The following is a 23,630-nucleotide window of genomic DNA, read 5'->3' as shown; positions in this document are numbered from 1 at the left end:
ATGATATCAGGGCAGTTGTGAGAGATGACACTGGCTCTAATGAACAAAATGTTGAATCATTGTGGGTGGAGATTAGAGATAGTAAGGGGAAAGTGTCACTGGTGGGCGTAGTTTATAGGCCCCCAAATAATAACTTCACGGTGGGGCGGACAATAATCAAGGGAATAATGGAGGCATGTGAAAAAGGAACGGCAGTAATCACGGGGGACTCCAACCCACACATCGATTGATCACCTGTTCTCCAAAGGATTGGGACAATGTCCATCTTTTGTACTTACTGCCTTGTTACTGTGTGTAACTATTCATACTCGATCATTAAAATTATTAATGCCACTGTATTGGTTGCCTTCTTGAACTAATCTAGAGTTATAATAGCCCACGTATAAATTAGCCTATAGCCATGTCAACCCAACTGAATATTGGGAAGACCGAAGCCATTGTCTTTAGGTCCCCACCACAAACTCCGTTCCCTAGCCAGCGAGTCCATCCCTTTCCCCAGCCAGCAACTCCATCCCTTTCCCTAGCCAGCAACTCCATCCCTTTCCCTGGCAACGGTCTGAGGCTGAACCGGACCGTTTGCAACCTTGGTGCCGTATTTGACCATGAGATGAGCTGGCGGCCACATATCTGCTGCATCACCAAGATCACCTACTTCCACCTCTGTAACATCGCCCGACTCTTCCCTTCATCTGCTGCTGAAAATGTCATCAATCTTTGTTGCCTCTAGACTTGACTATTCCAATGCACTGCTAGCCAGCCTCTCATCTTCCACCGTACATAAATTTTAGTTTATCCAAAACTCTGCTGCCTGATTCTCAACTCGCATCACGTCCTGTTCACCCATCACCACTGTGCTAACTAACAGAAAACAGAGAGTCGGGATAAATGGGTCATTTTCCGATTGGCAAACAATAACGAGTGGGGTGCTAGAGATCGGTGCTGGGGTCTCAACTATTTACAATCTATATTAATGACTTGGATGAAGGGACCGAGTATAATGTAACCAAGTTTGCTGATGATACAAAGATGGATGGGAAAACAAATTGTGAGGACACAAAAAATCTGCAAAAGGATACAGACAGGCTAAGTGATTGGGCAAAAGTTTGGCAGATGGAGAATAATATGGGAAAATGTGAGGTTATCCACTTTGGCAGAAATAATAAAAAAGCAAATAATAATTTAAATGGAGAAAAATTACAAAGTGCTGCAGTACAGAGGGACCTGGGGGTCCTTGTGCATGAAACACAAAAAATTAGCATGCAGGTACAGCAAATAATCAGGAAGGCAAATGGAATGTTGGCCTTTATTGGGGATAGAGTATAAAAGCAGAGAAGTCCTGCTACAACTGTACAGGGCATTAGTGAGGTCACACCTGGAGTACTGTGTACAGTTTTGGACTCCGTATATAAGGAAGGATATAGTTGCATTGGCAGCTGTTCAGAGAAGGTTCACTAGGTTGATTCCAGAGATGAGGGGGTTGACTTATGAAGATAGGTTGAGTAGTTTGGGCCTGTACTCATTGGAGTTTAGAAGAATAAGAGGTGATCTTATCAAAATATATAAGATAATGAGGGGGCTCAACAAGATGGATGCAGAGAGGTTATTTCCACTCATAGGGGAAATTAAAACTAGAGGACATAGTCTCAAAATAAGGGGCTACCCATGTAAAACTGAGATAAGGAGGAATTTCTTCTCTCAAAGGGTTGTAAATCTGTGACATTCTCTGCCCCAGAGAGCTGTGGAGGCTGAGTCATTGAATATATTTAAGGTGGAGATAGACAGATTTTTGAGTGACAAGGGAGTAAAGGGTTATGGGGAGCAGGCAGGGAAGTGGAGCTGAGTCCATGATCAAGTCAGCCATGATCTTATTAAATGGTAGAGCAGGCTCGAGGGGCCAGGTGGCCTACTCCTGCTCCTATTTCTTATGTTCTTATGTAAAGCGCTTTAGGACATCCTGGAGTCGTCAAAGGCACTGTATAAATACGTCTTTTATCTTTTTTTTTTAAAAAACCCTCTTCCCAGTAGTAACCCATATTCCCTGCTTTGGTCTATAACCAAAGGCCATAGGCCCACCTACTATAAATAATTAACTGTTCACTAAATTATTACTCTGTAAATTAGATATATGAAGGACAAAAACATGTGATTCCTGAAGCAAGTTCTTCAAAGGGATATCCCATGCAAGTAAACAAAAGTTTGCATTTCTATAGCGCCTTTCACAATCTCTGGATATCACAAAATGCATTACAGCCAATGAAGTACTTTTGAAGTGTAGTCACTGTTGTAATGTAAGAAACGCAGCAACCAATTTCCACACAGCAATCTGAATGAAGAGATAATCTGTTTTAGCGATGTTGGTTGAGGGATAAAGATTAGCCAGGACACCGGGGAAACTCACAGTTCTTCTTCAAATTGTCCCATGGGATCTTTTACGTCCATCTGAGAGGGATGACAGCATCTCGATTTAAAATCTGATCAAAAGATGGCACCTCTGACAGTGCAGCACTACCTCAGTACTGCACTGGAGTGTCAGACTTGGATTGTATGCTCATGTCTCTGGAATGGGACTTGAACCCAGAACTTTCTGACTCAAGAATTGAAAGTGCTACTACTGACACCTAGCATTAGCATCCCACCAAGTAATAGCATATCTGAGAGCATCTATGTGCAGAATCAGTGTTGAAATTGATGAATCAATTCAAATTCTTTGGAAAACAAATCTCAAAGTATGCTCCTAATGTGCAGCGACTCATCTTACTGTACTCAGCAACTTACTGAGGGAAGAATTAATCCTCATTATTGTCGTTATTTAATTGTCGTGATTTAATATATGAGAACGTACAGGGGATTGAGAATCTGCTGGATCTATAAATTTAGTTGAACAGCAGCCGTTACAGCGATTTTCTGTCACCTCCATCAGAGGACAGAGCCGCTACGATGATTTAACTGAGCTAGTAGGGAAAGTGACTTCAAGATTATCTCCATGAGTCACTGCAGTTTTGAGATTTAGGTCTGCTTCTGGTCTTGTGTCGGCCCATTGGAGGCTAACTGGGTGCAGGGAAATCAGTTCGTCTCCACGTGTGCGTTGAGCGTCCTGACCTTGCGATACCATTTTTGCTTCACCAATGCATGCGGAAGGCCTGGGAATGGATACAGTGTGCAAATGTACAGAGTAGGCTCAGTACGTTTAGTGGGACAGAGAAAGAGGAAGTCGGTCTGATGGCAGGTCGTATTAAAAAAAAGACGTGCATTCATACCTCACAATTTCAGGACATCCCAAAACGTTTTACAGCCAAAGAAGTACTTTTCGAAGTGTAGTCACTGTTGTAATGTAGGAACCATGGCAGATAATTTGCGCACAGCAAGCTCCCACAAACAGCAATGCGATAAGGACCAGATGATTTGTTTTAATGATGTTGGTTGAGGGATAAATATCGGCCAGGACACCAGGGATAACTCCCATGCACTTCTTCCAATAGTTCTATTGGGATAGTTGCATCTACCAGAGATTCAGAGGCGAGAGTGCAATCCACTGAGCCATGGCTGACACCTTAGGTCAGGCGACATACATTTAGCAGTACAGTTGACCGCGTGGCACTCGCACTTCTGCAACCGACTGCATGCCATCAAGGTAAGAGTGCCCAGAATGAACCGGCAAGTGATCCAGTGGGTAAATGCACCACCCAAGCGAGGTGTTGAGCCATACAAGTGGAGGAAGCCCCTGGTTCAGTCCCTGGTCGGTGTTTTACTAGCTAATCTCAGCTATGCCATTAGAGCCATAATTGGCCTGTTTCACAGCTTTGGGATGGGGGGCGGGGGGAGCGGCAGTGGGATCCCATTCCTGATCAGTATGGTTAGAAAACGCACATACATGATTTGGGCCCATGAAAACAGGCAAAGAATGTATTGTACAAATATTGTAGAGTCCCTCCGAGATCGCTGCATTCTTTTAATTCTCACCTCTTGCACATCACTGGTTTCCTTTGCTCCCCAATTGATGGCCGTTCCTTCAGATGGCTAGGCCCCAAGCTCTGGAATTCCCTCCCTAAACCACTCCACCTCTCCTCCTTTACGTCGCTCCTTAAAACTTAACTTTTCGACCAAGCTTTTGGTCACCTATACTAACATCGCTATGTGGTTCGGTGTCAAATTTTGTCTGATAATGCACCTGTGAAGCACCTTGGGTTGTTTTGCTACGTTAAAGGCACTATATAAATGCAAGTTGTTGATGTTAAACAGATGTTTGCACCAAGGGGTAGCTGAGTGGACTAGCAACCAAAAGATCACATGTTCAAAATTTGCAAACAGAAACATGCAATTATAGGGTGCTTTTAATGTAGAAAAACACCCCAAAGCCCTTCTCAGAAGGGTAATCAAAAAAAATGGATGCTGAGCCAAAGGAGATATTAAGAAGGACTAGCAACATAAACTGACCAAAATGACCATGAAAGTTACCGAATTGTCATTAAAATTCCAAGTCCTTCAGCGAAGCGAAACGCTCACCCTTACTTGTCTGGTGACAATAGTCCCACACAACATGGTTGAATCTTAATGTGCTCAGGGCAATTAGGGATGGTAATAAGTACAGCCTTGCCAGTGTCAGTCACATCCCAAGAGCAAATAAAATAACAAGAACATTATTCATGTAGTTTTCTTTTACTTGACAGCTACCCACAAGTGATACAAATGAAATCAGGAGTTCATTGTTTGGAGAATCATTGGCACAAACCTGCATCCCTTTACTCTATGTACAACATTCTTCAAAGTCTCACCCCAAGCAAGACACTGATTGGGATTGCTGATAAACGACAGAACTTGCATTTCTATAGCGCCTTTCACGACCTCAGAACGTCTCAAAGTGCTTAACAGCCAATGAAGTACTTTTGAAGTGTAGTCACTGTTGTAATGTAGGAAACGCGCAGCCAATTTGCGCACAGCAAGCTCCCACAAGCAGCAATCTGATAATGACCAGATAATCTGCTTCAGTGATGTTGGTTGAGGGATAAATAGTGGCCAGGACACCACGGAGAACACCACTGCTCTTCTTAACATAGTGCCATGGGATCTTTTACATCTACCTGAGAGAGTAGACTGGGCCTCAGTTTAACATCTTATCTGAAAGACAGCACCTCTGACAGTGCAGCACTCCCTCAGTACTGCACTGGAGTGTCAGCCTGGATTATATGCTCAAGTGTCTGGAGTGGGACTTGAACCCACAACCTTCTGCCCGAGAGGCAAAAGCGCTACCACTGAGCCATGGCTGAAGTTTGCGAGTGCCACTGCTCCAAGGAAGTAACTAACTACTGGGATGAACAATCGGAGAATACTTGTAAGTCACAGTCGGTCTGTAAAAACAAGCTCGAGTCTCTTCGCCGGGAGAAAGCAGAATCCAAGCGCAAACAGCGGAAGGAGCGCACGACAACCCAAGCACTCCACCCACCCATCGCTTCAACCACTGTCTGCCCACCTGTGACAGAGACTGTAGGTCCCGCATTGGACTCATCAGTCACTCATTTTTAGTGTGGAAGCAAGTCATTCTCGACTCTGAGGGACTGCCTAAGAAGTAGTAGTAAAAACAAGCATTTCTGTACAATGATGCAACTTTACGATGATAGGGCGATGATGAATCAAATGATTTACTTACAATGCGTAATTTGGATTTGATCTCAAGAATCAAAACACTGCTCTTTTGAGATGCTGTGTTTTTTCCCATTGGCCGAGGGAATGCTGCTGTCGCATTATTACAAATTTATATCCACAATAAATTCTGTTAAATAATTAATCCCGCTGTCAAAAAGGTATAATAAGCTGTAGATTCTGAACATAAACATTTCATGTAGTTATTTTAATATGTTTAGACTTCAATAAACCATGGTGTTTGAAGTTATACCAAGCAGTTGAACTCGACAGTCAGAGCCAGGGGAAGTTGGAAGCTACACAAGTTCAATGCCAAGGCCACTCAATTGCTAATCTGATACTTGCCAAGTGATGAGAACATAAGATAAGAAATAGGAGGAGTAGGCCCTACAGCCTAATCCGCCATTCAATAAGATCATAGCTGATCATCGACCTCAACTCCACTTTCCCGCCAATCTCCATATCCTTCGATTCCTCTAGACTCTAAAAATCTGTCTATCTCAGCCTTGAATATATTCAGAGACTCAGCATCAACAGCCCTCTGGGGCAGAGAATTCCAAAGATTCACATCATCATCATCATCATAGGCAGTCCCTCGGGATCGAGGAAGACTTGCTTCCAGTCTTAGCACGAGTTCTTAGGTGGCTGTACAGTCCAATACGAGAACCACAGTTTCTGTCACAGGTGGGACAGATAGTCGTTGAGGGAAAGGGTGAGCAGGGAGCCTGGTTTGCCGCACGCTCCTTCCGCTTGATTTCTGCATGCTCGCGGCGACGATACTCAAGGAGCTCAGCGCCCTCCCGAATGCACTTCCTCCACTTAGGGCGGTCTATGGCCAGGGACTCCCAGGTGTCAGTGGGGATGTCGCACTTTATCAGGGAGGCTTTGAGGGTGTCCTTGTAACGGTTCCTCTGTCCACCTTTGGCTCATTTGTCATGGACGAGTTCAGAGTAGAGCGCTTGCTTTGGGAGTCTCGTGTCTGGAATGCGAACTATGTGGCCTGCCCAGCGGAGCTGATCAAGTGTAGTCAGTGCTTCAATGCTGGGGATGTTGGCCACAACCCTCTGAGTGAAGACATTCCTCCTCATCTCTGTCTTAAATAGCCTACCCCTTATCCGGAGACTGTGACCCCTAGTTCTAGACACTCCAGCCAGGGGAAATAACCTCTCAGTATCTACCCTGTCAATCCCCTTCAGAAGGGGATCCCCTTCATGAGGTACCAATCAGAAACTGTTAGGGTAGGGCTGGGGCAGGAAGAGAAAATCAGTCCACAAATCAGAGGGATGAGTTTTCATGTGGACTACTGAGTACAGGGACACTGGTAGTGCGGAACCAGGCTGACGACCCTCCCCCTCAGCATTGAGCAGGTCTTGACCCAGGAGATAAGAATAACTAGAAAAGAGAAGGCTAATGACCTAACAGAGGTCTTTAAAATTATGAAGGAGTTCAATAGGGTAGATGTTGGGAAGATGTTTCCACTTGTGGAGGAATCCAAAACTAGGGGTCATAAATATAAGATAGTTACTAATAAACCCAAGAAGCAATTCAGGAGAAACATCTTTATTCAGAGAGTGGCTTGAATGTGGAACTAGCTACCACATGGAGGAGTTGAGGTGAATAGTTTTGATGCATTTAAGGGGCTACTAGATATGTACATGGGGGAGAATGGAACAAAAGATTATGCCGATAGGGTGAGACGAATTAGGGTGGGAAGAGGTTCATGTGGAGCATAAACACCGGCATGGACCAGTTTGGCTGAATGGCCTGGCCCTATGCTGTCAATTCCATGCAATGTAATTCTATGCATCATCATCATCATCATCATCATCATCATCATCATCATAGGCAGTCCCTTGGAATCGAGGAAGACTTGCTTCCACTCCTAAAGTGAGTTCTTTAGTGGCTGAACAGTCCAACACGAGAGCCACAGACCCTGTCACAGGTGGGACAGATATTCATCGGGGGAAGGTGGGGGGGGGGGGTGGGGGCACTGATTTACCACACGCTCCTTCCGCTGCCTGTGCCTGACCTCTTCACGCTCACGCTGTTGCGAATCGAAAAGCTCACGCCCTCCCGGATGCACTTTCTCCATCTAGGTAACTTACAAGGTGATAATTGTATTGACAAGTATAAAAATGTTGAGTAAGTTGTACTTGTTTTTGAAGTAGATCTTTAGGGCTTGAGAACCCCACTGCAAAGGTGGAGACATCCAGGGAGAGAGGGGGGATTGTCCTTGAACCCTTTCAACTGCCACGTGTTACAAAGATTACCGGCACTTACGAAATCAATTGTGGATAAGACGCTTGGATCTGGTGGGCGTATGTTTTTGTGTACGTATTTAAGTGAGGAACACCCATCGTTCAAGTATATTAAAATTTGCAAGCAATGAGTCTTTGTGTGTGCAGCATATCTTTTCTAAACCAGATACAATGACAAAGCGAGACGTGAGCACATCATCCAGGTTGACATTCCAGCGCTGCACTGAGGGAGGGCCATCTTTCAGATGAGATGTTAAACCAAGATCCCGTCTTCACTTTCAGGTGAACATAAAATATACCACAGCACTATACAAAGAAGAGCAGGGTAGAGATATGTCCATTTGAACATCAGAAACAGACAGTCCAGCTGTGTTATAGTGGGAGGCACTGCATCTCCTCACTGAAGAAGGGAAATCAGAGGTAGAGTTATCAGTAGCCACAGCTTCGAAGCTCTAATGAAGAATTTTGGACTTTTCAATATGGATTTTTAATAGCAGTTTTAAGGAAAACTAAAAGGATGGATTTAGTTAAAAGTATTATCAAAAGGAGAGAATAGAAAAGTATAAGCTTAACCGTTCAATACAGCATGCTGCAGGAAGATGGAGTTAAGATACAGATCAGCCATGATCTAATTGAATGGCAGAACAGGCTCAAGAGGCTGAATGGGGAGCTTGACCAAGCTTGAAAGGCATCATTGCTTCAGACTGTTGAAGGCTAACTGAGACTTGGTGTACTTTCACGGAGATAAAGACAAGGTTAAAGATAAGACAGCTGCCTAGCTAGGTCTTGAAAAACTGTCGTGCACATTAGCAAGCTGCCTTTGCATCAGCCAGAGAGGAAGATTACTGGCGGCTTGTATTATCAGCACCAGAAGGAATAAAACCAGTCATTTTCCAGTGAAAGGAAGAGACAGACCAGGAGCAGAGACCAAGAAGGATGTCAACAGAGAATTAACCTCTCGGTCTCCCAAAGCAGAAGAATTTGACCACTGAGTTGAGTTGCATTGCTGATTAAGGTTTAAGTATCTCTATCTGTAAAACAGTTGTGTTTTAATGTCAATAAAACCAATTGATAGAAAAGTTTAAGCATCGGTTGATTCTTATCTCTGGATTACCTAAAACAGTAAAGAGTTAAAAACCCGACACTCGGATGAAAATAGGTATATATAATAAAGTGGAAGGAAAAATTAAACAATTTTACAGAAAACAAAAAGGAACAGGAGTTGACCATTCAGCCTCTCAAGCCTGTTCAGCCATTCAATTAGATTATGGCTGATCTGTACGTTAACTCCATATACCCATCTTGGTTACCCAATAGCCATTATGGAGACGTGACCAAGGTTGGGAACTAAATATTCCAGGATACTTAACTTTTAGAAGAGATTGGCAAAATGGAAAATGAGGAGGGGTATCCCTGATAATAAAGGATGGGATAAAGACAGTAGAGCGAACGGATCTTCGCTCCGAAAATCAAGCAGTTTGGATGAAGCGAAGAAACAGCAAGGGGCAGAAAACATTGGTGGGAATTGTTTATAGGCCCCCAAACAGGAGTTGTAATGTAGCAAAGTGTATTAAACAGGAAATTAGAGGGGCATGTAACAAGGGTAATACAGAAATCATGGAGGACTTTAATCTACATATAGACTGGGCAAACCAAATTTGCACTAGTAGTGAGGAGGACAAATTTATGGCATATATACAAGATAGTTTTCTCGATCAGTATGTTGAGGAACCAACTAGGGAACAGGCTATTTTAGATCTAGTATTGTGCAATGAGAAAGGGTTAATTAATAACCTTGAAGTAAAGGGGCCTTTAGGGAAGAGTGACCATAATATGATAGAATTTTATATTACGTTTGAAAGAGATTTAGGTAAATCCGAATCTAATATCTTAAATCTAAACAAAGCAAATTACATAGGTATGAGGGTACGGTAGATTGGGAAACTACATTAAAGGGTATGACGGTAGACAAGCAATGGCTAGCATTTAAAGAATACATAATTTACAACAAATATACTTCCTTTAAGGCAGGAAAAACCCCACAGGAAAAGTGGTCCAACACTGGCTAACAAGAGAGGTTGATGATAGTATTGGATCAAAGGAAGAGGCTTCTAACTTTGCCAAAAAGAGTAATACGCCTGATGATTGGGAGGATTTTAGAATTCAGCAAAGGAGGCCCAAGAAATTGATGAGAAAAAGAATGTGAGTAAATAAATTAGCAAGAGACATAAAAACAGATTGTAACTGTTTCTATAGGTATGTAAACAGGAAGAGATTAGTGAAAGTAAATTTGGCTCATTAGAGGCAGTGACAGGAGAAATTATAATGGGCAATAAGAAAATGGCACAGAAATTATACAAATACTTTGTATCTGTCTTCACGGTAGAAGACACAAAAAATATTCCGTTAATAATGGGGAACCAAGGGTCTAGAAAGAATGAGGAACATAAAGAAATCAGTGCAAGTAAAGACACACTGCTCAATTTTCCCCAGTGATTTGCGCCGTTTTTTTGGCTTGTTAAAAAATACAAGTTTCCCCAATCAATGTGAACCAGCATAACTCAGTTAGTATGATTTTTTTAGGTTAGTTTTTTTTTGCAACCTGCCATTTAAGCAAGTTTAGCCAACTCCGATTTACTCCAATTCTTCTTAGGACGGCATATGTGGCCTCTGTGGAAAAACCGTCTGGCGAGTTAAGAAAATCGGTGCACAGTTCCAGGGCCCGGACAGCAGCAGCAGAGAGGAGAGAGAGAGTGGGAGGGAGGGGCGGGGAACCTGTCGGGCATAGTTAGAAGCGGGGACCAGGAGGGAGGAGGCTGTTCGGCCTGGGATAGGTGCGGGGACCGGGACGAGGAGACCATTTGGCCAGGGATAGGTGCAGGGACTGGGACCAGGAGGCCATTTGGCCTGGGATAGGTGCGGGGACCAGGAGGGGGAGGCCATTCGTCCAGGGATAGGTGCGGAAACCATGAGCCATTTGGCCTGGGATAAGAGCAGGGACCGGGACCGGTATCAGGAGGCCACTCGGCCAGGGATAGGTGTGGGGACCGGGAGTGGGGAGGCCATTCGGCTTGGGATACGTGTGTGTGGGGGGGTGGGGCGGTGGGGGAGATAGACTTTTGTCATTACACTTTAATAATTTAATGGTGGTAAGTTGCTGCAATGTGTAATGTGCTTGTGCAGGTTGCTGTGAGCTGGCTATGTGTGTCACTTTCCAGCCTCAGCCCGCATTGTGTCCCTGGTTACCGTGGCAACCCGATCTTTTTGCCGCAGATCTTGGGCTCTACCCCCAAAATTAAACGACAGGCTAGGCGGCGCCGAAATGAAGAATTCAAATGGGGAAACTTGGATGATTTTTTTTTGCCATACTTTGGCCCCCAAAAATCGGGCGTAACTCTTCAAGTACGCCAAAAAACAGCTTTGGGGAAAATTGAGGCCAAGGTACTGGAGAAATTAATGGGACTAAGTGGCAACAAATCCCCTGGACCGGACGACCTGCATCCTAGGGTTTTAAAAGAGGTAACTGCAGAGATAGTGGATGCACTGGTTTTAATCTTCTAGAATTCCCTAGATTCTAGAACAGTCCCCAAGGTAGCAATCAGAGCCCCGCTATTTAAGAAAGGAGGAAGAGGGAAAAAATGGGAACTATAGGCCAGTTAGCCTATCAATAGTAGGCAAAATGCTAGAATCTATTATTAGGGATGTGGTAACAGGGCACTTAGAAAATCATAATATGATTAGGTAGAATCAACATGATTTTATGAAAGGGAACTAGTGTTTGACAAATTTGTTATGAGTTTTTTGAAAAGTAACTAGTAGGATAGATATGGGGGAATCAGTGGACGTAGTGTATTTGGATTTTCAAAAAGCATTCAATAAGGTGACTCTCAAGAGGTTATTACACAAAATTAGGACTCATGGGGTTGGGGGTAATATATTAGAATTGATTGAGGATTGGTTCATGGACAGAAAACAGAGCAGGAATAAACAGGACTTTTTCAGTTTGGCAGGCTGTAACTAGTGGAGTACCGCAAGGATCAGTGCTTGGCCCTCAGCTATTTACAATCTATATCATCAGAGGCAGTCCCGCAAAATCGAGGAAGACTTGCTTCCACTCAAAGTGAGTTCTCAGGTGACTGAACAGTCCAATATGGGAATTACAGTCTCTATCACAGGTGGGACAGACAGTGGTTGAAGGAAAGGGTGGGTGGGGAGTCTGGTTTGCCGCACGCTCCTTCCGCTAACTGCGCTTGATTTCTGCATGCTCTCGGTGACGAGACTCAAGGTGCTCAGTGCCCTCCCGGATGCTCTTCCTCCACTTAGGGCGTTCTTTGGCCAGGTGTCTGTGGGGATGTTACACTTTATCAAGGAGACTTTGAAGGTGTCCTTGAAACATTTCCTCTGCCCACCTGGGGCTCACTTGCCGTTTAGGAGCTCCAAAGAGAGCGCTTGCTTTGGGAATCTTATGTCGGGCATGCGGCCAATGTGCCCACCCATCGCAGCTGGTCGAGTGTGGTCAGTGCTTCAATGCTGGAGATATTGGCCTGATCGAGAACACTGACATTTGTGCGTCTATCCTCCCAGGGGATTTGCAGGATCTTGCGGAGACAGCATTGGTGGTATTTCTCCAGCGATTTGAGGTGTCGACAGTATGTGGTCCATGTTTCTGAGCCATATAGGAGGGCGGGTACCATTACAGCCCTGTAGACCACAAGCTTGGTGCCAGATTTGAGGCCCTGGTCTTCGAACACTCTCTTCCTCAGACGGCCGAAGACTGCTCTGACGCACTGGAGGTGGTGTTGGACCTCGTCGTCGATGTCTGCACTTGCTAATAGTAGGTTTCTGAGGTATGGAAAGTAGTCCACATTGTCCAAGGCCGCGCCGTGGATTTTGATGACTGCGGGGGCAGTGCTGTGGCGGGGTCAGGTTGGTGGAGGACCTTTGTCTTACACATGTTTAGTGTAAGGCCCATGCTTTCATACACCTCAGTGAAGATGTTGATGATGGCTTGGAGTTCAGCCTCTGAATGTATGCAGACACAAGCGTCGTCTGCATACTGTAGCTCGATGACAGAGGATGGGACGGTCTTGGATCTAGCCTGGAGGTGATGAAGGTTGAACTGGTTCTATAGTTTAGTTCCACTCCAGCGGGGGGCTTGTTGAGTGTGAGATGGAGCATTGCAGCGAGGAAGATCGAGAAGAGGGTTGGCACGATGAAGCAGCCCTGCTTGACCTAGGTCCGGACATGGATTGGGTCTGTGGTGGATGCGTTGGTAAGGATCACGGCTTGCATGTCGTCATGGAGTAAGCGGAGGATGGCGACAAACTTTTGCGGGCAGCCAAAACGGAGGAGGATGCTCCATAGTCCCTCGTGGTTAACGGTGTCAAAGGTCTTTGTGAGGTCAAAGAAGACCATGTACAAGGGTTGGTGCTGTTCCCTGCATTTCTCTTGCAGTTGTCGCACCGTTGTACCCCGTAATGGACGGAACCCGCACTGTGACTCTGGGAGGAGCTCTTCAGCCACAGGGAGAAGACGGTTGAGGAGCATTCTAGCGATTATGTTCCCGTTCCCAGTGGTTGATAACAGGGAGATTCCTCTGTAGTTGCCGCAGTCGGACTTGTCCCCTTTTTTAAAAGATAGTCACGATTACGGCCTCTCTGAAATCTCCAGGCATGTTCTCCTCCTTCCAGATGAGAGAGATGCGGTCATGCATTCGTGCCAACAGTGCCTCTCCGCCATACTTTAGTGCCTCAGCGGGGATTCCATCTGCTCCTGATGCCTTGTTGTGCTTGAGCAGGGCTGGGGTTTTGCCAAGATGGTAGCGGGTAGCAGGATGGAGTCAAGGACACTTGTGTCAAAGGCAGAGTCTCGATTATGGAGATCTTCCAAGTGCTCCTTCCAGCGGGCCCCGACTGCCTCGGTGTCCTTGACGAATGTCTCCCCGTTTTTGGCCAGCAGTGGGGTGGGGCCTTGGGTGCTTAGACCTAGGTGGACTTAACCGCGGTGAAGAATCCTTGCACGTCATGGCTGTCGGCCAACTGCTGGATCTCCTGTGCTTTCTCCACCCACCATCTATTCTTTAGACTGTTTTTTTGTTGGACCTCGGCCTTCAGCCATCGATAGAGCTGCTTTGCTGCTCCCGAGTTGGGTTGTTGCTTTAGGTTCAGAAATGCCCTGCGCTTGCGGTTTATTAGCTCCTGGATCTCCTGGTCATTCTCATCAAACCAGTCCTGGTGTTTTCTGGTTGAGTGACCGAGCGCCTTTTCGCAGGCACTGGTTATGGTGGCCTGGAGGGCAAACCAGGCGCTGTGGGCACTCTGCGTCTCGGGGTCATCGAGGGTCGCCATCTTGGCAGTGAGGCGCCGGCTGTATAGGGCTCTCTTAGCGCACCGGCATTGATTTTTCTGCAGCATTGCTTCTGTTGCCATCCTCGCTCTGGGGCGAAATTAATGTTGATGATGGAACGGATTAGACGGTGGTCCTTCCAGCAATCATCAGCTCCTGTCATGGTGCGGGTGATGTGCACATTCTTGCGATCTCTCGCTCGAACAATGACGCAGTCGAGCAGGTGCCAATGTTTGGAGTGAGGGTGTTGCCACGATGCCTTGTATTTGTCCCTCTGACGGAACAAGGTGCAGGTGATAACATGGTCATGTTCTAGGCATTTTGTCAGGAGCAGGGTACCGCTGGAGTTGGTTTTCCCTACTCCCTTCTCTGCCGATCACACCTCCCCAGAGGTCTGTGTCCTTACCGACTCTGGCATTGAAGTCACCAAAGATGATCAGTTTTCGGGGTCTCGGGACAGGGATTGTTCGAGGCTGGAGTAGAATTCCTCTTTGGTCACATCTGTTGCGTCGAGTGTTGGGGCGTACGCACTGATAACTGGCGCACTGGTTCCAGGATAGGGTGAGCCGGAGAATCGTGAGGCGTTCGCTAATTCTGCAGGGAGAGTCTCTGAGGCGGCCGACTAGCTCGTTCATGATGGCAAAACCAACTCCATGGAGGCGGCGTTCTTCTTCTAATTTGCCTCTCCAGAAGGAGGGGTATCCTCCAGCTGGTTCTTTGAGCTAGCCTTCCTCTGCCCGCTGTTTCTCGCTTAGGGCGGCGATGTCGACGTCGAAGCGTCTAAGTTCTCGGCCAATGGTGGCGTTCCGGTCTGTCGCTGTTGGAGTTGTCCATGAGGGTCCTGACGTTCCAGGTCCCGAACTTCATTTTGAAGGGTGGAAGATGCCTGTGTGTGAGTTCTTTTAACATGGGGTGTCCATTACACACCGGCTTAGCAGAGCAAGGTCTTGATCCAGTGGCAAGGGGGTCGAAGCTGACTGGAGACCAGGCACTGCTGTATGAGCTAAGTTGCCTACGGCAGGGTGCGAGCCGTAAGCTCGGCGCTGAGCAGTGCCCTTCGGTGAGGTGGTGAGAAAACCGAGGCCTGGCTGAGGGCAGGCATTGGGATGGTCAGAGGTCCATTTCGTGGAAGGAGGAGAGGTCAGAGGTCACAGCCATTGTGCACATCACGTGCTCGACAGAGACTCCACCGTTGAGTGGGGCCAGCGGCCGGGGGGAGGTCCGGACATCACCGGAGGGACGGAGGCCCGACATCGCCGGAGGGATGAAGGCCCGAAGGGGAGAGAAAGCTTGTGCGCGAGGGCGAGGAGTGAAGGTAGGGCCCAAACCTGTGGTCCAATCTATATTAATGACTTAGATTAAAGTACTGAGTGTAATGTATCCAAGTTTGCTGATGATACGAAGTTAGGTGGGAAAGTAAGCTGTGAGAAGGATGCAAAGAGGCTGCAGAGAGATATAGACAGGTTAATTGAGTGGGCAAGAACATGGAAAATGGAATACAATATGGGGAAGTGTGAAGATATCCACTTTGGTAGGAAAAACAAAAAAGCTGAATATTATTTGGATGGTGAGTGACTGGGAAATGTTTGCACTCAGAGGGACCTGCGTGTACTTATACATGAATCACAGAAAGTTAACATGCAGGTACAGTCAGCAATTAGGAAAGCAAATTGTATGTTAGCTTTTGGTATAAAGGGATTAGAGTACAAGAGTAAAGCAGTCTTACTACAATTGTACAGGACATTGGTGAGACCGCACTTGGGAGTACTGTGTACAGTTCTAGTCTCCTTACCCAAGTAAAGACATGCTTGCCATAGAGGGAGCACAACAAAGGTTCACTAGACTGGTTCCTGGGATGAGGGAATTGCCACGAGGAGAGATTGAGTAGACTAGACCTATATTCCTTAGAGTTTAGAAGAATGAGGTGTGATCTAATTGAAACATATAACATTCTTAAGGGGTTTGACAGGGTTTATGCTGAGAAAATTTTTCCCCTGGCTATGGAATCTAGAACATGAGGTCAGTCACAGAATAAGGGGCCAGCTATTTAGGACTGAGATGAGGAGAAATGTTTTCACTCAAAGGGTTATGAATCTTTCGCGTTCTCTACCCCACAGAGTTGTGGATGCTCAGTCGTTGAGTATATTCAAGACAGAGGTCGATAAATTTTGGGGAACAAAGGGAATTAAGGGAAATGGGGATAGTGCGGGAAGGTGGAGGAGAGGTAAAAGATCAGCCATGATCTTGATGAATGGCGGAGCAGCTTGAAGGGCCTAATGGCCTACTCCAGCTCCTATTTCTTATGTTCTATCAAAAATCTATCATTCGCAGATTTGAAATTTTCAATTGACCCCCAGCCTCAATAGCTTATGGGGTAGAAATTTCCAGATTTCCACCACTTTTTGTGTGATGTGCTTACTGACATCACTCCTGAATGGCCTAATTTTAAGGTTCTGCCCCCTTGTTCTGGATTCCCCTACCAGAGGAAATGGTTTCTCTCTAATCGACCCTATCAACGCCTTTAATCATTTTAAACACTTCAATTAGATCGCTCCTTAATCTTCTATGCTCAAGGGAGTACAAGCCTAGTGTTTGCAACCTGTGCTCTGAATTTAACCCATCACTAACCTCTGGCGCATGACCAAGTATCTGAGGTCCAAGCAGCCCTTGACTGTGACATAGTAATCTCGCAATAACTTGCAGCCATCCTCAAAGGCCTCCACACCAACTTTCAGAACACTAGCGTTCCCCAGCAAGTCGAGTAACGTCTTCGGCAACAGCTCACCATCCCGAGTCATCTGAGGCATGCGGATGAGAAGGCAGAGGCCACTGCAAGTGGCGATCTGAAGGAGAGACACGGGGTTTGGCTTTCCCTTCACAGAAATCTGAAACATTTCAAAGATTTCCAGAGTTAAACTAAAAGTTCAAAACTTTCAGGGAAGAAAATACAGTTTAGAAAAAAAATAATCCACTAAACTCAGCCTGGGCTTCAACTCTTCTAGAGTATCATGAGGACTCCTCAACATTCATCATAGAATGCTTCATATGTCCAAATTATAACAACTTGCATCGATATAGTGCCTTTAATGTAGAAAAGCATCCCAAGGCGCTTCACAGGAGCGTAATCAAACAGAAGTCAACACCGAGCCACAGAGATATTAGAACAGGTGACTAAAAGCTAGGCCAAAGAGGTAGGTTTTAAGGAGCGACTTAAAAGAAGAGTTAAAAGAGTTAAACTTAAGAGTATTCTGGTCACATTACAGGAAAGATGTGATTGCACGAGAGAGAGTACAGAGGAGATTTACGAGGATGCTGCCAGGACTGGAGAATTTTATCGATGAGGAAAGATTGAATAGGCTCAGTCACCTCCTCTAGATCAATCTTTTGTTTCTTCACTTGTCCCCATTACTATCTCATTTCGCCTTGCGCCATCATCTTGTTTGTCATTTAATCTCCCTTCCATCCCATCACAGACCTTCCCTTTTGTTGTTTCCTCTCCTCCCCACTTTCCCTGCCTCTGGACTTGCTTACAACTGGTCACATCTCTAACCTTTTCCACTTCTGATGAAAGGTCATCGACCTGAAACGTTAACTCAGTTGCACTCTCCACAGATGCTGCCTGACCTACTGAGTATTTCCAGCATTCTCTGTTTTTATTTTGAATAGGCTGAGGTGGTTTCCTTTGCAACAAAGGAGGCGGAGGGGAGATTTAATTGAGGTGGATAAAATTATGTTGGGCCTAGATAGAGTGGATAGGAATAATCTATTTCCCCAGCAGAGAGGTAAAAAAATTAATATGGCGTTGAGTTTTAATTTTCAAGGGCTCTAAAACCAGAAGAAACAAATTTAAGATAATTGGCAAAAATTAAGGGTGAGGAGGAGAAATGCAACAAGTTATGATGATCTGGAATGCACTGCCTGAAAGGATGAAGGAATTGAGTGTAATATCTCCAAGTTTGCAGATGACACTAAGCTAGGTGGCAGAGAGAGCTGTGAGGGGGACACTAAGAGGCTGCAGGGTGACTTGGACAGGTTAGGTGAGTGGGCAAATGCATGGCAGATGCAGTATAATGTGGATAAATGTGAGATTATCCACTTTGGGGGCAAAAATGCGAAGACAGAATATTATCTGAATGGCGGCAGATTAGGAAAAGGGGAGGTGCAATGAGACCTGGGTGTCATGGTTCATCAGTCATTGAAAGTTGGCATGCAGGTACAGCAGGCGGTGAAGAAGGCAAATGGTATGTTGGCCTTCATCGCAAGGGGATTTGAGTATAGGAGCAGGGAGATCTTACTGCAGTTGTACAGGGCCTTGGTGAGGCTCCACCTGGAATATTGTGTTCAGTTTTGATCTCCTAATCTGAGGAAGGACGTTCTTGCTATTGAGGGAGTGCAGCGAATGTTCACCAGACTGATTTCCGGGATGGCAGGACTGACATATGAAGAGAGACTGGATCGACTGAGCCTGTATTCATTGGAGTTTAGAAGGATGAGAGGGGATCTCATAGAAACATATAAAATTCTGACGGGACTGCACAGGTTAGATGCAAGTAGAATGTTCCCGATGTTGGGGAAGTCTAGAACCAGGGGACAGTCTTAGGATAAGGGGTAGGCCATTTAGGACTGAGATGAGGAGAAACTTTTTCACTCAGAGAGTTGCTAACCTGTGGAATTCCCTGCCGCAGAGAATTGTTGATGCCAGTTCATTGGATATATTCAAGAGTGAGTTAGATATGGCCCTTATGGCTAAGGGGATCAAGGGGTATGGAGAGAAAGCAAGAAAGGGTTACTGAGGGAATGATCAGCCATGATCTTATTGAATGGCGGGGCAGGCTCAAAGGGCCGAATGGCCTACTCCTGCACCTATTTTCTATGTTCTATGTTCTATATTCAAGAGGGAGTTAGATATGGCCCTTACGGCTAAGGGGCTCAAAGAATATGGAAAGAAAGCTGGAAAGGGGTACTGAGGGAATGATCAGCCATGATCTTATTGAATGGTGGTGCAGGCTCAAAGGGCCAAATGGCCTACGCCTGTACCTATTTTCTATGTTTCTACGGTGGAAGCAGATTCAATAGTAACTTTAAAAAGGGAGGGGGGGGGTGAGAAGGGAGGGAGGAGGGGAGGTGAGAGAAGGGAGGGAAGAGGGGGGGAGTGAGAGAAGGGAGGGGGGAGGGGGGGAGTGAGAGAAGGGAGGGGGGAGGGGAGGGGGGAGAGAAGGGAGGGAAGGGAAAGGGAGGGAAGGGAAAGGGAGGGAGGGGAAAGGGAGGGAGGGGAAAGGGAGGGAGGGGGAAGGGAGGGAGGGGAAAGGGAGGGAGGGAAAGGGAGGGAGGGAAAGGGAGGGAGGGAAAGGGAGGGAGGGAAAGGGAGGGAGGGAAAGGGAGGGAGGGAAAGGGAGGAGGGAAAGGGAGGGAGGGAAAGGGAGGGAGGGAAAGGGAGGGAGGGAAAGGGAGGGAGGGAAAGGGAGGGAGGGAAAGGGAGGGAGGGAAAGGGAGGGAGGGTAAGGGAGGGAGGGTAAGGGAGGGAGGGAAAGGGAGGGAGGGAAAGGGAGGGAGGGAAAGGGAGGGAGGGAAAGGGAGGGAGGGAAAGGGAGGGAGGGAAAGGGAGGGAGGGAAAGGGAGGGAGGGAAAGGGAGGGAGGGAAAGGGAGGGAGGGAAAGGGAGGGAGGGAAAGGGAGGGAGGGAAGGGAGGGAGGGAAAGGGAGGGAGGGAAAGGGAGGGAGGGAAAGGGAGGGAGGGAAAGGGAGGGAGGGAAAGGGAGGGAGGGAAAGGGAGGGAGGGTAAGGGAGGGAGGGTAAGGGAGGGAGGGTAAGGGAGGGAGGGTAAGGGAGGGAGGGAAAGGGAGGGAGGGAAAGGGAGGGAGGGAAAGGGAGGGAGGGAAAGGGAGGGAGGGAAGGGAGGGAGGGAAAGGGAGGGAGGGGAAAGGGAGGGAGGGAAAGGGAGGGAGGGAAAGGGAGGGAAAGGGAGGGAGGGAGGGAAAGGGAGGGAGGGAGGGAAAGGGAGGGAGGGAGGGAAGGGGAGGGAGGGAGGGAAAGGGAGGGAGGGAGGGAGGGAGGGAGGGAAAGGGAGGGAGGGAGGGAAAGGGAGGGAGGGAGGGAAAGGGGGGAGGGAGGGAAAGGGAGGGAAAGGGAGGGAGGGAGGGAAAGGGAGGGAGGGAGGGAAAGGGAGGGAGGGAGGGAGGGAAAGGGAGGGAGGGAGGGAAAGGGAGGGAGGGAGGAGGGAAAGGGAGGGAGGGAGGGAGGGAGGGAGGGAAAGGAGGGAGGGAGGGAGGGAAAGGGAGGGAGGGAGGGAAAGGGAGGGAGGGAGGAAAAGGAGGGAGGGAGGGAAAGGGAGGGAGGGAGGGAAAGGGAGGGAGGGAGGGAAAGGGAGGAGGGAGGGAAAGGGAGGGAGGGAGGGAAAGAGGGAAAGGGAGGGAGGGAGGGAGGGAGGGAAAGGGAGGGAGGGAGGGAAAGGGAGGGAGGGAGGGAAAGGGAGGGAGGGAGGGAAAGGGAGGGAGGGAGGGAGGAAGGGAGGGGAGGGGAGGGAGGGGAGGGGAGGGAGGAAGGGAGGGAGGGAAAGGGAGGGAGGGAAAGGGAGGGAGGGAAAGGGAGGGAGGGAAAGGGAGGGAGGGAAAGGGAGGGAGGGAAAGGGAGGGAGGGAAAGGGAGGGAGGGAAAGGGAGGGAGGGAGGGAGGGAGAAGGAGGGAGGGAGGAGGGAAAGGGAGGGAGGGAGGGAAAGGGAGGGAGGGAGGGAAAGGGAGGGGAGGGAAAGGGAGGGAGGGAAAGGGGGGGAGGGAAAGGGAGGGAGGGAAAGGAGAAGGAGGAGAAGGGAGAGAGGGAGGGGGGACGGGAGGGGGAGAGAAGGGGGGAAGAGAAGGGGGGAAGAGAAGGGGGGAAGAGCAGGGGGAAGAGAAGGGGGGAAGAGAAGGGGGGAAGAGAAGGGGGGAAGAGAAGGGGGAAGAGAAGGGGGAAGAGAAGGGGGGAAGAGAGGGGGAAGAGAGGGTGAGAAGAGAAGGGGGGAAGAGAAGGGAGAGAAGGGGGAAAGAGAGGGGGGAAGAGAAGGGGGCGGAAGGGAGAGGAGAAGGGAGAGAGAGAGGAGAGAGAGAGAGAGAGAGAGAGAGAGAGAGAGAGAGGGGAGAGAGAGAGAGAGAGAGAGAGAGAGAAGAAGAGAGAGAGAGAGTGAGAGAGAAAGAAAGAAAGGAGAGGAGGCTGAACGGGCTGGGCCCAATACTTTGAGCTTAGACTTACCCGGATTGACAGGTGGTGCGTTCGGGTCCGGGGGGGTCGGGAGCGTGGGTCAGGTCGGGGCGGAGGGGAGGGGGAGTCAGTCGGTCAGGGGGGGGGGGGGTGAGGGTTGATCGGTCGGGGGTGCAGGTGCGGGATCGGGGTGATCGGTCGGGGGGGGGGGAAATCGGTCGGGGAGGGGGATCGGTCGGGGAGAAGGCCGGGTATTGGAGGGGGGGGGGGGGGGGGGAGGTCGGGAGCGGGGGAAGCGGAGGTCGGGTCGGGTCGGGGGGGGGGGGGTCTGGTGGAGCGGGAGTCAAGTCGGGTCGGGTCGGGTCCGAAGGAAGCAGGAGCTGGCCGTGGGAGGAGCCTTATTCACGCAGCCCCAGTGAGGCCATTCGGCCAGGGCTCGGGGCTGCGTGCTTCGGACCCCTCCCACACAGTTTTCGGCGCCTGGAGCTACTGCACATGCGCGGCCACTGTAGCGCGCATGTGCAGAGGTCCCGGCACTGTTTTCAGTGCAGGGACCTGGCTCCGCCCCCTACAGCTCATGCTGCGCCGCTCCGAGCTACAAACGACCTGCAGGGAGCCGGAGAATCTGGAAGTTTTTTTTAGGCACACTTTGTGGCGCGAAAAACGGGCGTCCAGGTCGGGGCTGCGCCGTTCTAGGTGCGGCCCGAAGCTTGGGCCCTAAGAGTTTAAATTAACCTGCTTATCCGTCCAATTCTTTTTACTGTTCCCAATATTTCTGTAGGTATTCAGAGGTACTGACCATGAACAGCTATTGAGCCCGACAGTGTCAGCTTTGGCTCAGTGGGTAGCGCCCTCACCACTGAGTCAGAAGGTTGTGGGTTCAAGTCCCACACCAGATACTCCAACACAAAAATCTAGGCTGACACAAAAATCTATTGCAGTACTGAGATGCCGACTTTCGGAGGAGATGTTAAACCAAGGCCCTGTCTGTTCTCTCAGGTGGATGCAAAGGATCCCATGCCACTATTTCAAAGAAGAGCAGGGAATTATCCCCGATATCCTGACCAATATGAATCCCTCAATCAACAACACTAAAATAATAGTTTTATCTGGTCATTATCACATTGCGTTGTGGGAGCTTGCTGCTGTATGCAAATTGGCTGCTGCGTTTCCCACATTACAACAGTGACTACACTTAAAAATAGTACTTCATTAGTTGTAAAGCGCTTCGAGATGTCCTGAGGTCGTGAAGGGCGCTATCAGTAAAGATACAGTCAGTAACACAGGGTGCGGGGGGGGGAAGAGGTTACTGAGTGACAGTGTGAGGGAGCTAGATTAACATCAGTAAAGATACAGTCAGTAACACAGGGTGCTGGGGGATGAGGTTACTGAGTGACAGTGTGAGGGAGCTAGATTAACATCAGTAAAGATACAGTCAGTAACACAGGGTGCTGGGGGGAGGGGTTACTGAGTGACAGTGTGAGGGAGCTAGATTAACATCAGTAAAGATACAGTCAGTAACACAGGGTGCTGGGGGAGGGGTTACTGAGTGACAGTGTGAGGAGCTGGATTAACATCAGTAGGGATATAGTCAGTAACACAGGGTGCTGGGGGAGGGGTTAATGAGTGACAGTGTAACGGTGCTCAATTCTGCCACCTTCAGTGCTGGTAACAATTAGACTAATTAGTTTCCTACCCCACACGGAAAAGTAGGAGCAGCAGAAAGTGAAACAGATGTTACCAGTAACACTCACCCACTCACAGTCAATTCCTATGAGCGGGTAATGGTCCAATTCCAGCTTCAGCAGTGGCCACGCTTGCTCCCACTCAGCCTCCGACTCCACTACAAGGGCATCTGCCGTCAGTACCTTCCCCACCAGCCGACTGGGATCAATGGGATCCTCTGTGCTGTCCAGTTGGCGAGACTCCTCTCCATCACTGTGAGAGGTGCCCTCTCGCCTCTTCACAGCCTCTCTGTGCTGGCTGGCTAGAGCCTTCCTCCATTTGGGACGTTTGAAGGCCTTCCACAAGTACAGGCAGCCCACGGCCGTACCCAGTAACGTGGCAGCCGTCACTGCGAGGGCCTGTGGCCGGGACATGGTTCAGCAGTCTCGTTGACGATCGATTTGGTCCACACATTACTCGCCAGGAGGAAGAGTGAAATCCGGCTACCTACAAAACAATGCCGGAAGTTGTAGCTCCAAGCATTCCAAGATCA

The 23,630-nt window shown here is 48.2% G+C and overlaps 1 protein-coding gene across 1 annotated transcript in view; it reads right to left on the bottom strand.

The window, feature by feature from the left end:
• exd2 (exonuclease 3'-5' domain containing 2) overlaps positions 1–23,624 on the bottom strand; it is a 65,646-nt gene extending 42,022 nt beyond the window's left edge. Inside the window, exons 1-2 of the mRNA XM_070877876.1 lie at positions 23,167–23,624; positions 16,869–17,125 (exon numbers count right to left, since the gene is read on the bottom strand). Coding sequence (XP_070733977.1) covers positions 16,869–17,125; positions 23,167–23,511 — 602 coding nt within the window. The 5' untranslated portion in view covers positions 23,512–23,624. The remainder of the gene's footprint in view (positions 1–16,868; positions 17,126–23,166) is intronic.
• Positions 23,625–23,630: the final 6 nt, after the last annotated feature.

Source organism: Pristiophorus japonicus, chromosome 4 (genome assembly GCF_044704955.1).
Source record: "Pristiophorus japonicus isolate sPriJap1 chromosome 4, sPriJap1.hap1, whole genome shotgun sequence".
Lineage (NCBI taxonomy): Eukaryota > Metazoa > Chordata > Chondrichthyes > Pristiophoridae > Pristiophorus > Pristiophorus japonicus.
Note: the sequence above shows the minus strand (reverse complement) of the source record. Positions and strands in the feature narration are given on the sequence as shown.